Source organism: Mustela lutreola, chromosome 3 (assembly GCF_030435805.1).
Source record: "Mustela lutreola isolate mMusLut2 chromosome 3, mMusLut2.pri, whole genome shotgun sequence".
In the NCBI taxonomy this organism is placed as follows: Eukaryota; Metazoa; Chordata; class Mammalia; order Carnivora; family Mustelidae; genus Mustela; species Mustela lutreola.
Window position 1 is genome coordinate 72,894,115 of NC_081292.1, and position 19,760 is coordinate 72,913,874.

Genomic DNA, 19,760 nt, shown 5'->3' on the forward strand with positions numbered 1-19,760 from the left:
GCCCCCCTTTCCATTCTCGTCATTTTATGAGCACTCCCTTATTTTTCTGGCATCAAGATATTCTGGACTTATTTTATGACTTTCCTGCCCCAGCCCTGGAATCAACCATTTCTCCAGGGTGCCCTAGTTCCCTTAATAGAAGATATTTAGAAACCAGTATCTGCGTACTAGGTGTGCTCACAGCTGCTGGGGTGTCTTTACTTTTGGGCCCTTCTCAGAGTAGACAAAACTAGGAAAGGTGTATTTTCTCACTCATCTACCTGTATTTCTCTGTGCATCCATACACAGAAAAACCGTTGAGTTCCTAACACCTCCAATTTCAATCCAACACCACAGGGTCCATTCTAGTCTTTCCCAACTTTTATTTGTGACTTTATTCAATAATGAAAACCTGCTTTCATTATGGACCTTTCATTATCCACAATATATTTATTTGGCTCAATCTAAATATGCTAATCCATACATCTCTACTACCTACAACACAACTGTGTATAGCAATTATCTTTAGCCTTATAGAGTCATAACCTGTTTCCCAAAGTTGCTGCTTGTATGCTAGTTTTCTTTCCTGTCCCCTTCAGTGTGGTAATGTCGCTCATTTGTAATATAGGCAGGGTCATTCATTCCAAGTTCCCTGAACATCATGGTTGGTTTTAATTATTTTTGGAGTACTGAAAACACTACTATGGTTCTGAGTCAGACTAAAGAAAAATGTTTACTGAAAGAGAGGTCACTTAGCCCAAATACCCCATTCCCAATCCTCCTTACTTTCTATACCAATCCTACTCACCCTCTGTAGGTAACCAGTCTTTTTAGTTTTCTTGCTTGTTTCTTTTGCACAAATGAGCAGATACATGCATACTTTCTTATATTACCTTCTTGATTCCATTATGGTAACCTGTAGACACCCTTGAACTTCACTTTTCTCCCTTCATATATCTTGGAAATGACATCAGTTCATAGAGCTCTTCTTCATGCTTTGTACAGCTGTGTAGGGCTCCCTTGGGTGGATGTCCCATGGTTTATTCAATCATTCTATGCACATTTAGGTCATCTCCAATTATTTTGCAATTACAACCAATGTTGCAATGAGCAACTTCATGCCTATGTGCTTTTGCATTGTTGCAAGGTTATCATCAGGGTATTTTCCTAGAAGTGAGATCGCTGGATCAACAGCACTCTCTCTCTGGCAAATGAATAAATAAAAATCTTAAAAAGAAAAAACAAACAACAATCTTAGGTATGACCGAGTTCCTCTCCAGCAACACATTACATTTGCACTTCCACTGGCAACATCTGAGAGTGTTTGACCAACAGAATGTGCTGTCATACTTTAAACAATTCCAGTCTCACAGGTGAGAAATATTTCCTGTTTTATTTCTGTATGCTTGAATTTTTATATTTTAGGGATACTTAAGAATCTTAAGGGTGAACTGGTTTTTTTTTTTCCCCTCATCAGGACTTTCATCCTTCATCCTTCAATTTTAAGAGTTGGCCTCATGATATTAAAAACCTTTTGAATACTGAAATAAACATACTGGCCCTTTAAAGCTTCCCATCATGACTTCAACCAAGTAAGTACTATTATCTAGTAAATATCAATGTAATTATCAAATGCTCTACCATGGGGCTAGGTTCCATTTTCATTTGAACACCAAAACACACGTAAACTCTTTTTTCTAAGATATACAGGTCGGTATTTCAGTCTCTTTGTAGTCAATTCTTGTTTATTATGAAACAAGATTTTCTTTTCATTATTTTTTTAGCTTATATAGTCAAACCCTATCCTGTCAATCTTAGTACTGAGCTTTGAAAGGGTTCAACTACCTATGAGAGAATATTTAATGTGTGCCAAAGCCAGACATAAGTCACTGCTGGAGTGATTAAACACACTTTGGTATCATTTACATTTCTACCCCTCTTGACTATGAGGACAAATAAGGGCTATTTTCCTGTTAACAGGCTATTTTAAAATGAAAAACAAACTGTGTATGAAGTGTTGGTTTAGCTCCCATGTTGTTTGAATTACATACCAAATTATATGCTACTCTTTCAAAAATTTGCTCCCGATTCAGTTGTCTTCAATTCAGAAGACAAATATTAACACTGTATTTATGAAGATTACAACTTTGGAATGCTACATGTTAAGACATTAAAAGTTGTATTTAGTTTTTAGTGACTGATTTTTCCTCTTAAGTGTGTCCACAGATGCTGCAGAAATTGATCAAAGTTCAATTAAAGACTCAATTATAGTATTAAAGATTCAATTACAGGTGCCAATATTATAGTATTTATGATAGGAATATAGGAATAAAATGCACAAAGAGTAGAAGCCAATACTGTTTTCTTTGTCAACCAATGTAAAGGGTTCATTATACATATTCTTTAATAGTAGATGAGCTTTGTGGAAGAAGTGGTAATGAATTATAGAGAAGTCTACTACTCACCCTGCTGCCCAAGTTGGAAGCAGATTAAGGGTCCTGTGGTAAGGCCTGTAGGAGGGCTCCGTCTTTTCTTAGGGTATTAAAATACATGTGCTAGTCCGCTACTGTTTGTGTTTACCATTTGTTTCTCCTCCTATACTTGATTTATAGAAGAATTAAGGGAGATGGATGGAAAAGAAACACACTGAACTTTGGGTAAAGTTAACAGCGGTTTCAAAATAACAATTTCCAAAAAAGCACCCTCTTCCCAGTACAGAGCAGAACAAGTCTTGGTTGTCTCAACATTTTTTACTCATCATTAATGACAGTGAATTTTATATGACCACTTTAAGGAGAGACAAGTTTATAATAACAATCCTCAAGAAACTTGGTTTCCTCTCACCTTTCCCTCTTGCCACAGGGGGTTCATTAAAACAAACCTAAGATGACATTAGGTGTTTTCCCACAAGAGTAATGGCAGGGCTCTGACGAGAGTATTGCTGAATCTTCAAGGAAGACCCGCAGAAGGTTGAAGTCAGTGAGTGAACTGAAAGCAGTTTCAAACTTAGAACTTCTTTACAAACCTTCTTCTAGTTTGAATGCACTTTTATGCTGGCTGAAAGGCAGGAAATACTTGCTTACATCATCCGTCACAAAAAGGATTTCAATATTGTTAAGTCCGATCACATTTAAGCAAAAATTTTTAAAAAGGTGTTAAAACATGCTGACCCTTTAAAAAATGCTCAAATAAATACATGTGGATGTACTAAAAAAAAAATTTTTTTAAATGATGTGGTCATAATAAAAAAAGGAACACTTTTATACATAGGATTTTATTTTGCACTGCTGTAACAATTTCATTATAGACCAAGGGAGGGGAAAAAAAAAGGATAAAACCACCACACTGAGTAAATTACTAAAGCTTTTCTACTTTTGACAGGATTTTCCATCTGGTAGATTTATTGTCATATCCCCTTCAAAACAGACAAGATGCTTACCATATTTTAAGATTATAGGTTGCCACTGAAAGAAAAATTTTACACAGTCACTGTACATCAAGGTTGAAAAACTGTCCTGCATGAAAAATATACTTAGAAATCATGTGAATAAAAACAAAAGAAAACATTATTGTGTTTAAGGAAAGATTAAAGTCCTCATAATGTGCCATCTAAATGTGGACATTCATTCTTCTGGGAGTCGCTTAGGTGTAGGGAGTTCTTGCTTCTGCCCATTTCACTCATTATACTGTGTTTGTACCCAACAGTATTCATTAAGGCAAACAAATCCTTTTCTGAAGAGGTCTTAAAGAAACTGTGGACATATAGCAAACTTTTGGCATTAAAACAGGTTAACACATACATAGCCTTTAGTAATGTACATTAAGCATATTTTCTTGGACTAGTGACAAGAAAAGATGAACATGCTTGTTAACAATGTCAAAAAGTTTAAAATTCAGTGTCCAAGCAATTCCTAACAATGCTTCTGTAGCTTTAAGCTCTAAACAGTATAGAATTTATGCAAATGCATTAAAGAATTCAAGCTTGGCAAAGTACACCCAAGCAGGTTAAACTGTATATACAGAAAGTAAATGATAAATACAGAATTAAAAGAGTCCTTCTGGTTTTCCTTACAGCCTTGAAAATTGACAAACTTTTTGAGGACAGTTCTAGAATATTAAACATTAGGTCACCACAGGTGTGAAACCTAACCACACAAACTGATTTAAAATACTCAAGATGACTTTGTAGTGTTTAATACAGTTCGGTTCGTAGGTAAGGGCACAAGACAACATTTAACAAAAATAATCACATCAATTGACCTAGAAATCAAATGCAAATAGATATGAATACAATCTCCAAAATCTGTCTTTTTTAAGTGAACATTAACCATTTATTCAAAGTTATACAAGAATTTGAAGGATTAAAGTCTCCTGTGACATAAAGCCATTTCAAATAGCTTCATGTCTCAGCTGAGCAGGAGGAGAGAGTGAAAGAGGAAGTGAGGAGCCACATTTGGGCAGCGAGACAGTAAAAACGGACTCAACAGCAGCCTCCCCCGGCCTGCTGTCCTCCCTGATTGCCTGCGTGTGTGGCGTTAGTAGCAGCGTGCTGAGGGCCAATTTTAATGCCGTTTGCCTGAAAGAGAAAGGGTAAAGGGATAAAAAATGTCAACGGGCCCCAACCAGATAGTAGAGTTTAACTAAATTTAAAGAACTCTATTGAATTCTTAATGACATAATTTCTCCACAAATGACTGGGGGGGAAAAAAAGACATTAAGTGGATTTTTGCCGCCATTACAACAGTATCTCTGAGGGGGATGTTCCTTCCTTTTGAAAATAATACTGTGGAAATCTTTCTGAAAAGAATCCTTTATCCTCCCAGGTACTTATGAGTAGACAGAACCCGAAGTGCCGCTTGGCGGGGTGTTCCCAGAATGGAGACGCTGTTTAAAACGATTACTGCAAGTCATCTTTAAAGGGTAAAAATACGCACAGCCCTGTACTGCTCTAAGATGACGTCCAAGCTTTTCTCTAGACGGCGTTTCTGCCCCATGTTGAATCAGCTGCGCGGGCTAAGGGCATATGAGTGTTCTGTGTCATCAATAATTTCTATGATCCCCAAAGACATGGCAGCTTGCCAAGAACCCACACACAGAGTAGTTCTTTCATTCATCAAACTCACACTTCTGTCTCAGCCCTCACTCCCTCAAGTGGATTTTTACCTACAAACACAACACTTGGAGAAAAGTAATACAGTAGCTTCAGAAATTAAGCTCTGAAGGAAACTTTCCGTCACAGTAAATCTCAGCTTTATAGTGCTTGGCAGTTGCTCTGCCCCGGTAGTAGCCTGGGGGTTTCTGGCACTCGCTCAGTATTGACAGCAGCTGATGTGGTTTCTTCTCGCTCTTTTGACTCCTCTTTAATAAAAAGCATGCCCTATGGCTCATTGGTTTTGCCCCCTCTGGGCTGGTAGCAACTTCTTGAGGAATCAAGGAGTCAGACTTGGCACTGGGCCAAATAAATCGCACGGCCTGTTGGCTCCTGACAGCACATTACACTCGAAGAGGCCCCGCACACAGCAAAGCAGTCAGCTACTATATGAAACCAGACAGACACAGTGAGTGTTCCCTTTTAAACGAAGGCCCAATTACTGTTCCAGTTATCTGGCATTAGTCTCTGACTGCTGTCTTTAAAGTAACTCCAAATCTGCCGCACAGAAGCCTAGTAGATAGGATTTAGGAAATATAGTACCTCCAAATTAAAAGAAACAAGAAAATCAAGTACATTCTGGAAATCTTAGGTAGACTGCTGTCTGTTTTAGCAAGGAATACTGAGACCTATAGGGAAGAGCCTCATGTATGTACAGGCCAGGAGCCACACACACAATAAAGGATTCTTAACACTGTGCTTTCCTAATTGCAACTGTGGGAGGGATAAGGGTTTTTCTCTTGGGAGCACCAAGTCTCAATATGGAATGGCAAAGATATTTATGTCAAAGTAAATAATCTACCAAATATACACATAAACATTCTGAAATAAATAAGTGCATAGTGGGGAGTTAGGTCAGAAGGATAACTTTTGGTAAACACTGAATTATATGCTTCAAAGCTTTACATTTCATCCTAATCATATTCGTCAAATAATTTTACAAAAAAAACAAAACCAAAAACAATGCCAATTGCCAAGTACATATATTAGTCTCCTGAAAACATGCTATGCTATACTGGGAGTCATTTCCAAATTGGGTATTTCCCTCTTTCAAGCTAGACAATAGAGAGAGCCTCGTGCATTAGTAACATAGTATGTGCATTTACACACTAGAAGATTATTCCCCAAAGCAGAGGACACCATATGGACGCATGGATGAAAGTGGATTTTCTTCTCTTTTTGGAGGGTTTATCTTTTTTTTTGCAGTGTGTGCAATAAATGGTCACTTATTTTAATCCATTTTCACAAAGTGATGCCCTACTAGAACATAAACATTTACCTACTATAGAACACTGAACAAATCTTCAGTTAGAGGGTTATAAACTAACAATGTGTTAACGGACATCACAGACCCATTTTTAAGAATTTCAAAAAATCCAAACTTCTAAATCCATGTCATAATTAAAATTCAACTCTAAATTAACATTAACCAATAATATTTATTTGTACATATATATATGTATATATACCTCGTTATTAATGTCGAAGACTCCTTCTTGGATTTTCTCATAAATTTCTTTTGCTGTATTAATAAATGCCTGAAATATAAAGTAGAGAAATTGATTCAAATTATTTAAAATCACAACAGTAAAAGAACATTATGTAAAAACTCTGTAGAATTTCATTATGTTCCATGTAAGAAAATCAACCAATGTAATACAGCATGTTAATTAATAAAGGACAAAAACCATGTGATCACTTCAACAGAGGCAGAAGAAGCATTTAACAAAATCCAATAACCTTTCATGATAAAAACACTCAACAAGATAGGATTAGGAGGGGACTTCCTCAACAGCATCTATGAAAAACTTACAGCTATCATCATACCAAGTGGTGAAGACCGAAAGCTTCCTTAAAGATCAAGAACAAGGCAAGGACGTATACGAATGTTCATTATCAGCAGCAAAAGCCAAAAAGTGGAAACAACATAAATGTTAATCTACTGATGAGTAAAAAGCAAAAGGTCGTATAACCTTACAGTGCAATTATTACTCAGCCATAAAAAAAAAGTGAAGTACTCATTCATACTATAATGTGGATGAATCTTGAAAACATTACGCTAAAAGAAACCAGATGTAAAAAAAAACCAACATAGCATGATTCCATTTATTGAAATGTCCAGAAAAGGTCAATCCATAGAAAGAGATTATCGGTTGCCAAGGATTAGGGAAACGGGGAGTCACTGATAATGCGGTATGGGGTTTCTTTTGGGGTGATAAAAATGTTCCTGAGTCAGATATTGGTGATGGTTGAACAACTCTGTGAATATACTAAAACCTACTGATGTGTATTCTTTAAAATAAGGGTAAATTTTATGGCATATGAACTATATCCCAAAAGAAAAATTCATCAGTGGAGGGGGCAGGCAGGGATACCACACATAAGAAAAAAGATGTCAGTTTGATACAGTGCATGAACTTCCATGCTGAAACGAGGTTACTCTTAGAGACCACTGTTCCATACACGATCCTTTTCACCAGGGCAATGTATTACTTAATATACAGTTTAAAGAATCAAAGGATGCTTATGATAAAGAGATAAAAAGCAGCTCAATTTTTATGCTGTGTTGAATGAAGTTTCACCCTTTTCCCATGTAGCATACTACTAAACTGACCCAAAAAAAAAAATAAAAATCAGTGTTAAAACACTGATCAAATTAAGCCTCTAAACACCAAATGAATCCACAAGGATTCTCTATGTAAAACAGTAAGCTATTAGGGGGCACCTGGCTCAGTCAGGAGAGCATGTGACTCTTGATCTTGGGTTTGTGAGGTCTAGCCCCACGGTGACGGTAAAGATTACTAAAAACACAAACAGGGGCGCCTGGGTGGCTCAGTGGTTTGGGCTGCTGCCTTCAGCTCGGGTCGTGATCTCAGGGTCCTGGGATCGAGCCCCACATCGGGCTCCCTGCTCCGCAGGAAGCCTGCTTCCCTCTCTCTCTCTCTCTCTCTCTGCCTGCCTCTCTGCCTACTTGTGATCTCCGTCTGTCAAATAAATAAATAAATAAAAAATAATTAAAAAAAAAAACACAAACAAATGCAAATAAATTTTGAGATGTTTTATACGAATAGTGCCAGTGTTACCGAAGGTGTTCATAAATTCATGTTCTAAACTATCTCATCTGAGAAAGCACAGATAACAGCATTCATTTTCTAAGTTGGGCCCCTTCAGCAAGCGTTCTCTGAAAATTCATAAAAGAAGGCAATTCTCTGCTAGCATGACCACAGATTTAAGTCCAAATTTATAAAGTAAACAGGTTCATGGAAAGGAACCAATCCTACTTTTCATCTTTTCCACACTGGAAACATTTCTCGGCTGAACTTGCCACCGGAGCTTTTGTTTCCTAATTAACAGGACTGATATGTTTTCACCTTTAAAGGCCTTACAGCTCCCCAGAGTAATCAATCTACCGCAGCTCAATTACTGCACCAAGAACACACCAGTCGGCAGTGGAGACGTGAGTGACTACGGCAGGGGCGCGGAGATATGAATATGCATAAACTCTAAGTGGCTGATCGAATCATCAGAGAGGGTCATGAGAATTTGCAGCAAAATAATGAGAAGAATTAATCACTGCAGATTCACAAGGCACTTAGGAAGCGAGTGCGCTTTTCGTGTGCACTGGAGTTACAGTGAAGGAAAAACTGGCTTCCAGCCAACTCCGAATTGATTCACATTCCTCAAAATTGAAGTTACCCTTATAAATAAAGGAAAACTTAACTTTATTTCCAATAATATGTCAATTACGGTTGATGGTCTCAGAACCCGGACTAACTAAATATTGAAGTCAACAGATTCATAAATTCACAGGGCTCGAAATCCTTAAAGGGGCCCCTGCATGTATACATCTCCCTAGAACATCAGACAGAACTACAAGATCCCATAAAGGAGTTACAACTTCATATAAACAAGCATTTTTAAAAAAATTTTTATTTATTTGACAGTGAGAAAGACAGAGAGCATAAGCAGGGGGAGCGGCAGGCAGGCAGGCAGAGAGGGAAAAGCAGGCTCCCCACTGAGCAGGGAGCTGATGTGGAGCTCAGTCCAGGGACTCCAGGATCATGACCTGAGCTGAAGGTAGACGCTTAATGACTGAGCCACCCAGGCGTCCCTAAACAAGAGTCTGTATTATAAAAGACACTAAATGTGCCAATTTATGTACAAAAATGGACATTTTTGCGAAACTGTTGATGAATCATTTTAAAAACTGGCTCAAGAAAGCTATGCGATATTAAGATTTTTAAGTCACTACTAATTTTGTAGTCCTGAATAGTACTTAATATTTAAGTACCTTTAAGAACAGTTGTACTCAATGGACTTAAGATGTATTTTATATCTGGGGTGCCTGGGTGGCTCAGTCGTTAAGCATCTGCCTTTGGCTCAGGTCATGATCCCAGGGTCCTGGGATCAAGGCCCATATCAGGCTCCCTACTCCAAGGGAAGCCTGCTTCTCCCTCTCCCACTCCCCCTGCTTGTGTCCCCTCTCTCGCTGTCTCTCTGTCATATAAATAAATTTTAAAATCTTACAAAAAAAAAAAAAGGATGTATTTTATATCAGAATGACATGCAATTAATTTCATTACAAATTGAAATATATAAATAGTTATATTTCCTTTCATAATTCTCATCATCTCAATGAAATAGTCTTTTTTTTTTTTTTTAATTTGTTTATTTGTCAGAGAGAGAGAGCACACAGGCAGGCAGAGAGGCAGGCAGAGGCAGAGGGAGAAGTAGGCTCCCCGCTGAGCAAGGAGCCTGTGACACGGGGCTCGATCCCAGGACCCTAAGATCATGACCCGAGCCGAAGGCCGAGGCCCAACCTACTGAGCCACCCAGGTGCCCCATGAAATAGTCTTTGGACAATGCTATATTTACTTGCCTTCCAACTAATGATTATATACTGAAAATACTGAAATAAAATATCTTCTACTCCATTGGGCATATTAAAAAGATAATAGTATTTAAACAGGTTGTTTTGTTTACATGATGGCAAGATTAATTATATTTAAAATGTATTATTAAGTGATTTATTATCAATCTTAATGAGGCCTTAGTTTAAAGGCCGATGTGACAAATGCAGAAATTAGTTCACATGTTTTAAAAGCCTGTGGCTATCGACTGAAACTGTTGAATCCCCAAATACAATGAACATTAAACAAATATTGTTAAGGCTTATTAGAGATGAGATGAAACTTCTAAGAGAAGAGTCTTGGGTGTTAGAAACAGTATCTGTCCCTCAGAGCTGCAAGCATTTCAAGAACTCAGAAGGGTAAGAGATACCTCTTACAATAACTGGCTAGAATTTTAATTGCTCATTTCACTCAAGTCACTAAAAAGCAATCCCCACATATATTTTTCAAGGTTGCAATATAACAACATGAAACACCTCTAGAATACACAGACAACAATGAAGAAATGAGCAACAATTTAACTAGATACCACAAAGCCTTTACACTAAAGCTCTCCTGTTTTCATAGGACAGTCTTAACTTGAAATTCCTTCCAGTTCTAAATGTAATTTAAACCAGTTTCACTTCTTCTATTTTCCAGGCTATAGAAACAATTTTTGAGGAGGGGGTAGGATAAAGAAAAGAGGAAGCACACCTGGGTGGCTCTTATGGTTAAAGCATCTGCCTTCGGCTCAGGTCATGATCCCAGAGTCCTGAGACTGAGTCCTGCATCGGGCTCTCTCTCTGCTCAGCAGGGGAGCCTGCTTCTCCCTCTGCCTGCCATCCCCCCACTGGTGCTCTTTCTCTCTGACAAATAAATAAATAAAATCTTAGGGGGGGGGGGAAGGAAAAGGGAAGCATGCATGAGGGCATGTCTGTGAGTGGTAGGCGGGGATGAACCCAAGCAGTATTAGGGGCAGAGGCAATGGGGGAGCCTGCATACGGCGGCAAGTGTGGGGACAGCAAACTTGGGGACATCTCAGAGCTCCTCATGGAAGAGTACAAGTGCTAATGACGATGGTCCATGTCATTAAGGAGAGAGGCTGCAACCCAGTAAATTAATCTACCTTGAACACTTATTTATTATCAGAAAAATGAAGCAAGTTGATGGCACACCTACAGAAAATTTTTAGCATTAGTTAAATACTGTCAAAGCATGACAACCTAAAGATCCCTCTTTTTTGCCACATAAGTCAGAACTGTAAGCAAGAACACTGTACACTTCTATATTCCACCAATACAATCAAATCTGAATATTAATAGGTTACAGAATAGGAAAAAACATTTGCTGAGAAACCGATGTCAGAAGATTTCATTATTCACACTGTGAAACAAACAGTATCTAGGCAGATCCACAATTATGAAGTAGAAATAGATTTCTGTGTAGCCAACTTAATTTGTGAGCCTCTTGGCTTTCCCATGCAGGACTGCACTCCAGGATCAGAGAGGCCTGACTCTCTCTTCATTTTACCATTAGCTCTCCCCTTTGCCCTACTTTGATGAACTGCCACGGTCAGTTCTTTACCTTCATTAGCCATTAATTGCCCTCTATCTCAGACACTAATCTTTCAGCCCCTGGCATTAATAATACCTAAATTTAAGTCCATTTTCAGTGACTTCCCTAGCAAAAATTAAAATAAACATAACCACAAAATGCATCATAATTCTAAGAAATATTCAACACACTAGCTGACGCCTATCTTGCCAGGTGTCATTCACCCAGTGGCAGCTGTTAAATTGTTACCTTAGACTCAGTACTTCCCTGGTCCTATGGAAGATAATAGGGAAGAGGAGGATAGTTCCTATTGTTGCTGAACTGAAACAATTCAGTTGGGAGAATCTAAGAACAAGGGCTTAAATCTCTGTTGAAGATGCAGGAAAATGACACTTTCTGCACTGACAGAGGGAGAATGTGTGCAGGGCAGGACTGAGGCAGGTCTAGATGTAGGCCAAGGACATCAAATGCTTCAGGGGCATCCCTTCACAGCCAATGAGAGAGAACAGAGGCAGAGGCAAACACAGAACAAAGTTTCATTTTTATTATAGTTTAACAGTTTTTAAAGCAAAATACTGAAGACTGTCGACAATAAAGTAAAAAGATTTGTTATTTCTTTATGTCACATGCTGCCACCTGGTGGCAAGAGAAAAACTATACCATCTGATAGGTAAGAATTCAAAACAAATCAAAGTATCTCAGTTTCACTGAAACATCCTGAACAGGGGTATGTCCGGATGGCTCAGTTGGTAGAGCATGTGGCTCCTGATCAAAAGGTTGTGAGTTCAAGCCCCATGCTGGGTGCAGAGACTGCATAAAAGTAAGTCTTTAAATAAATAAACATCTTAGATGACAGCAAAATATGCTGTGCAATCAGTTGATTCTTCAGTTTTTTTCTTAGAACTAGGGAATGTGAGGTAACTAAAATGTTTAATTTTCTTCTCAATTCCTAATCAATGCTATGAACATTACAGGTGTCCATGTGATGATGCTAATAATAACCAATATTTACCATGCTAAGTAATTTGCACAGGTTTTCATGATTTCTGAAAGAAATTCAAAATACATGTAAAAATAAGAAAATTAACTTTAATTTGCTTTCATCTGCTTCCAAGAAGAACTGTGGGATGACATTCTCCCTATACTATTAGCAGAATGGCCAAGGGTAGAGCTCTAGAACCAGACTGTCTAGGTTCTAACTCTAGCACCACCTCTTACTAGATGTGTTGCTTTGGACGCACTGCTTACTGTCTCTGTAGCATGAGGATACTGATGATATTAATGCCTACTTCACAGAATCGTTGGGAGGATGAACGTGTAGAGCACTGAGAATGGTGCTTGGCAAGTAGTAAGCACTCATGGCTTGTTAGCCTTCAGCATCATAAATGTGTGAGTGCGATGACGTGTGGGGAGCAACAGAGAAGAACGTACACATGTGAAATGCGAATGTGTCCTGAAACACAGCAGAGTAAAGGAGAGAAATGGTGATCAAGATCAAGGGGCATCTGGGAGGCTCAGCTGGTTAAGTGTCTGCCTTCAACTTAGGTCATGATCCCTGAGTCCCAGATAGAACCCCACACTAGGCTCCCTGCTCAGCAGGGAGTCTGCTTCTCCCTCTGCTCCTCATCCCGCTTGTGCTGTCTCTCACTCTCCCTCTCAAATAAATAAAATCTTTAAAAAAAGAAAGGTAAAAAAATGGTTATCTCCATTCTTCAATGAATTAAAGCATCTTGATTTTTAAAAAATGAACATTAAAAAAATAAATTAACAACATACAACATGTACAGTGAGCCCTGAAAATACAGTAAGATAAGGCTTAAATGTTATGCAAAGACAGGGAAGTCATGTGAAAGGAACATCAGACTAGAACTCAAGATTAGGCAGTTTAAACACAAACTCCTTCAAATTCTGTGGCTTTAAAACGTTCTGAGTCTATCTCATTTAGTTTCAGTAAGAAACTAAAGATACATACAACATCCAATACAATAAATAGCTTTCAAATTGTATTTCATGGACACCTTGTAGGGCATGAGGGAGAAGGAGGGAGAGCCCAGTGAAAGGAGAATGAAACTGCTCTTTCCCCCTCATCTTCATGGCATCCCACTCTGCTTTTCTTTCACACGGCTTCCTGTGTTTCATTAGAAGAAAGAGGTCCACTGCTAAATCTGGTCTATAGTAACTCTCACTTTATAGACAGGACTGAGCTGCAGAAGAAGAAATGATCTGTCCCAGACCACACATAGCTGCAGCAGAAGCAAGAGCAGCAGGACTAACACTCTGCCACATTTACCTTCCCTTTATCAGGATCACTTATCTTTAACAAAGCTTAAAGGAATTTTCTTTTATTTTATGTGTTCATTTTATTCTATAATGAATTTATAAGGATGCAAGGGTGGCAACACAGAGACCAGTAGAGAGTCTTAAACAATAATCCACATAAGAAATGAAGGCCCGACAAATTAACTGTGGCAACAAGAATGGAAAGCAAGATCAAACTTAGTATCTACTTTGGAAAAATTAACAGGACTTGGTAAATAACAGGGAAAGAATGGTGAGGTATTTAAGGGTGACTCTACTTTTGGCTAAAATGCCTGACATGGGAGGGTATGCTATGAATTGAGATAAATAAAATAGGAGGGGACACGTGGGTGGCTCAGTCAGTTAAGCGTCCAACTCTTTGCTTTCGGCTCAGGCCATGATCTCAGGGTTGTGAGATCGAGCCCTGTGTTGGGCTCCATGGTCATTGGGGAGTATGACTCTCTCTCTTCCTCTCCCCCTCCCTCTGCTAATACTCGCTCTCTAAAACAAACCAATAAATCTTTAAGAAAAATAAAAAGGAAAAAAATCAGGTTTCAAGGAGAGAATGAAGAGTTTATTTTAGACACACGGAATTCTAATGCTTATATCAGATACAGGTGGAAAGTCTTGGCAGCTGGTGATCTAGATAATTGTGACTATGCACTATAAGTGCATGAGTATGTCAGTGTGAGATATGCACACATTAGCAGGACGTTCTCCAAGAATGTTTAGCTCCCTTAGTTCAGTAAAGAAAGCGGATGCAAATTTCAAAGTTAGTTTGGCTTGGATGATCCAAGTTCTGCTGGGTGATGGCCAAGTAAGGGATAGAGAAACGGATGATGGTCAGCAAAATCTTCCTATTAGGGTCTAAGTATTTATTAAACACTCCTCCAAGGATGCTGGAAACCTGATAGAGACAGGTCAAATTTCCAGTGAAAAAGTCGTGTGGTACCCTTGACACTGAGAATAGGGTTAAGGGACAAGAATGCTTCAGTTTATACCACATTTCAGTTTTACAGAAATATCTGTTCCACCACTTATAATACAGCCCAAGGCAAGTAAGATGTCCTCTTAACACAAATTAAATTTGGAGGTACTGGGACAGGACACAAACATTAGCAAGGGGCCTTGAAATTGGGTGTTTTTGGTTAGCAAGTCATGTGCTTTCCCTAGACATAGAAATTCACCAACCCTGTCAGATGGCTCGGCAAGCTACTGCAATCTGTCTTAGGGCTAGCTAGTTGACTATGCTTTCAGCTATTATCTTGGCTGTATCTATCATTTATTTATTTATGCTTAGATTTTGAGACAGAGAGAGCATGAGAGAGAGGCACACGCATGAGCATACAAGGGAGACGGGTGGAAGGAGAAACAGACTCCCCACCAAGCAGGGAGCCCGATGCAGGACGTGATCCCAGGACCCCAGAATCATGAGCTGAGCTGAAGGCAAACGATTAACTATGTCAACCAGGTGCCCTTGGTTCTATCTTTCAGTACTTCAGCAGCTAAGCCAGGAACTTTTTTCAATAGATTTTTCAACAGTTTGAGATATTTTAAAGATTTTTTAAAAAATTTCTTTATTTATTCAAGACATCTCTACAGCCAACATGGGGCTCGAACACATGACTCCAAGATGAAGACTCAGTCACATGCTCTTCCAATTGAGCCAGTCAGGTGCCCCTCAAGATTTTAAGCAATCTCTACACCCAGCATGGAGCTCAAATTCACAGCCCTGAGTTCAAGAATCAAGTGCTCCACTGACTGAGCCAGTCACGGACCCTAAGAGTTTAAGACTTTTTAAAAGCTATTTTAAATTACTAGACTTTTGCCTCAACATTGTTTGATGTTTATATATTTTTCTGGTTTCCTATAAGTAAAATTGATGCATACAGAGCAAAATAACCCATCAAATGGCTGAGAGAGTGAGAATATCTGATAAGGAGACAACTGTTAAACAAATGGCAAGTTTAATCTCAATTCACACCACAATCATCTTTAGTCCCTAGAGAGAATATAATACTATGGGTTTTGGTAATGTACAACTCTGAGAAAACTGAATTTTCTTAGGAAGAAAGATAGGGAAGGACATAGACACAGACACACTTCCTTTATATATCTATTTATATATTTATATATATAAACTAAAAATATATATTTAAATATATATTTATACATAAATATATATTTATATATTAAACATATTTATATATACATTTATATATATTTATAAATAAATATATATAAATAAAACTATACACACAGTTACATATATAATTATAATACAATAATACATCACTTCTGAGGCATTTTGAAATCTTCATGAAGTTAGCATGAGGCTTTTGGGAAGGGGTATTTTTCCTAGCCTGCTATAATCTCTGTGACATTTATTCCTGGGTCTAAAAAAAAAAATCTTTTCAAACTACCAAGACCCTAGGTAGCTACTGAAAGAAGTTCCTATCAAAGGAGAAGGCAATTTGTTCTGGGATTTCAAAAATCTCCTGGGTTTTAGAATGCTTAGAGCAAAGAAGGTTTAAGACAGAATTCCATCTACATATTAACAAGTGAGACCAAAGCATGAAAGATTAAGACTGAAGGAAAAAGGACAAGATTGAAGTAATTAAATAAATACTTCACCATCCAAACATTTATTATCTACTATACAGGGGAGAAACTGTGCTAGGTGCTGGGAATGCAGAGATGAAAAGATAGTCTGTGTTTTCAAGGAATGTTGCCCTTACGTTGAACCAACATGAAAAACAACAATCATGATAGAGTGCTAAGATAAATTCATGCTCAGGAAGATACAAGAATGAACACAAAGAAAAGAGCACATAATTGCTGACTATGTGGGCATGTGCCTGGTGCTGGTGGTGGAGGGGGCAGGGAAGGTGTGTTGTATGCCATGGCATTCCAAGAGGAGGTATGAGACTTTGTTATATCCTTGAAGGATCAGGTAGGAAGGAAGGGCATCTCAAGGGTAAAGAACACTTTCTGTGGAAGCAGGCTGAGAGAGTACCACCCAGCTGGTAAGCTCTTAGTAGAATACAGAGAGCACACTGTATGGAGCTGACCAATAAAGGGACTTGTCTTCCAAGCTAATGAGCTTGATTCTGAAGCTGTGGGGAGCCCACTACACATCGGGTTAGTAAAACTGGGGAGTGACATTCGATTTTCATTCTAAACATCTCAGAGGCAACAATGTAGAGGATTGAAAAATTAAGACAGGGAATCCAATAGCAATGAGAGAAGAGAGCAACTTGGAAAGATATTTCACAGGAAGAAATAACAAGACACAAGTGGAAAGCAATATATATTCACTGAATAAATGACTATATGTAGGGTCAGGGAAAAAGAAACACTTCAAGACATAGGCTACTGAAGATTCAAATACCCAAAGGAACTGGTTCAGGCAAGAACAGAGAAGTATTTGTTAGAACAGGCAATTAGGAGGTCCAGGGTAACTTTGGCCATGGCAGAGGAAGTTGACCTGTGAACTGAGGTGTGAAAAAGAATGAGGAAATGGAGATGGAGTTTACAAGAAGATAGAAGAGAACATATCCAGAACTGGGAATGACAGGTTTTTGTTTTTAAAATGATTGAAACTTGATTATTTAATTATATGCTGAGAGCCAAGAATCACTAGAGAAGGAGAGGATGAATTCGTTTGAAGGAATGTTTCTAAGGAACAGAAAAAGAGAGTAGCCTTCCAGTTTCTTCCGTTAGTTAATAGAGCTGAAGGAACTCCACAGTCTGTGCCCTCCTCAGAGCCTGGCCCTAGGAGCAGCAGCATCTGCAACACTAGACAGCAGGTTCCAAATGCAAGCTTTCAGGCCACACCCCTGACCTACGAAATCAGAATCTGCATTTTTAACAGGATTCCTAGGTGATCTGAGCACACATTAATGTTTGAGAAGCACAGCTCTAAATACAACTGATTTTGGGGGGGAGGGATTGTTCCTATTATTTATTTTTAAAGTAAGCTCTCCATCCAATGTGGGGCTGGAACTCATGACCCCAAGATCAAGAGTCATATTCTCCATTGAAAGAGCCAGATAGGTCCATTCATTTTTCAGATATTACATATCCCCTACTCCAATTCCATTTTTGGGGGGAGAATGGTTAAATCACACTGGGAAATCTCTGGGTTAAATAAAAAGTGAACAAGCTTCTTAACAGGAGTTCCTCAGAAACTAATAAACTACTGGGAATTCTGGTTTTTCTACAAGGGGGATACATACCAGCTCCTCCTAAACATGTTTTTCATGAAACCTTATGCAGAGGTGACAATTTTATTCTATTATTTTATTTTAAATATTTATTTATTTATTTGACAGAGAGAGAGAGAGATCACAAGTAGGCAGAGAGGCAGGCAGAGAGGAGGAAGCAGTCTCCCTGCCAAGCAGAGAGCCTGATGCAGGGCTCAATCCCAGGACCCTGGGATCATGACCCGAGCTGAAGGCAGAGGCTCAACCCACTGAGCCACCCAGGCAACCCCTCTATTATTTAATTTTTTTAAAAGATTTTATTTGAGAGAGAGAGAGCACAAGCAGGGGGAGCGACAGAGGGAGAAGGAGAAGCAGACTCTCTGCTGAGCAGGGAGCCTAATGAAGCACCCGATCCCAGGACCCTGGGGATCAAGACCCCAGCTGAAGGCAGACACTTAACGAACTGAGCCACCCAGGCACCTCTAGAGGTGATCATTTTAATTAATGCTCCTCAAAGAAGATTGAATAGTCTTTACTACTGCTATTCTCTACTGCGTGGTGCAACAGAAAGGGGATAACGTACGTGAAAGAACTCTGACAACATGCCATACAAATATACAACTGCATTGTTTCAGGTACTTGGCATGTTTTAATCACCTGAAAATTCTTCTGAAATACATTTTCCACTTATGAGACACTCTTTTAAATGCTGACACCACAAGTGTGGAGCCAACATCACTGGATTCCAGTGACAGAAGGAGTTTCCTGTAATCTTCATACCAACTCCTCAGTTTGTCACAGGGTAGACGACAGAGGCCAGATTTTCCTGGGACACTGCAGAGTAGGACACTCAACAAAGCTGTGGTTCTAGAATGAACTACCAGCCGATAGCATCTTACGAGGTGTTTCCCTGAGGAGCCAGACAGTTACCAGGTACACACGGTATCTTGAGTGTCCTCAATGACCTTCAGGTCTCGGTTGACAAGAGAAGCCAAAACTAATATTCAAAAATATTTACTGCTGGTCACATAGCTGATTCTTATTTTCTTATCAGCAAAATCTTTAGTAAAATGGAAGTCAAGGGGACTTTTTTTTGTCAGAAATAGAGATTAAACTCATTTTCCTAAAAAAAAAAAAAATGCTACAATGGATTTCATAAAAATCCATTTCCTAAAAAATATCATTTTCCTCATTTCACTATAAATGCTCTGTATACTCAGCATAAATATTACTTGAATAAATGACAGGCAACTAAATGGGTTTTCCCCTCCATATGCTAGGAACTCAGATGTAGGAGTATAGTATCCAAATATCATATTTTAAAAAATCAGTACTAGAAACTGAAAATTCAGAGTTAGGCTCTGGTCTCCTATTACTATGGAAAATACCATATAGACAAGACTATTTTGGTTGAATTTGGCTTTCTGATTTAATTGACATTTAGGAGATGAACTCTGGGGTGTATTTCTATTATCACAGATATGGGTGTACTTCCTCAGTGAATAACAAAAAGGATAAATGATAATAGCACATCTAGAACTATTCCAAGTTGTGTAAGAGTGACTAAAATCCACTTCATGGGAAGAATGAATTCCCTTATTATAATCTGTAACTCAGAAATTATAACTTAAAGTTTAGAAATCAAAATACTTAAACATAATATCTGTATACTATAGCAGTTTGCTA

At 38.5% G+C, this 19,760-nt stretch overlaps 1 protein-coding gene across 2 annotated transcripts in view; it reads right to left on the reverse strand.

The window, feature by feature from the left end:
• Positions 1-3,234: 3,234 nt before the first annotated feature.
• RAB2A (RAB2A, member RAS oncogene family) overlaps positions 3,235-19,760 on the reverse strand; it is an 89,950-nt gene continuing 73,424 nt past the window's right edge. For both annotated transcript variants that reach the window (XM_059166381.1, XM_059166382.1), the window contains exons 7-8: positions 6,598-6,666; positions 3,235-4,555 (exon numbers count right to left, since the gene is read on the reverse strand). In XM_059166381.1, coding sequence (XP_059022364.1) covers positions 4,460-4,555; positions 6,598-6,666 — 165 coding nt within the window. In that variant the 3' untranslated portion in view covers positions 3,235-4,459. The remainder of the gene's footprint in view (positions 4,556-6,597; positions 6,667-19,760) is intronic.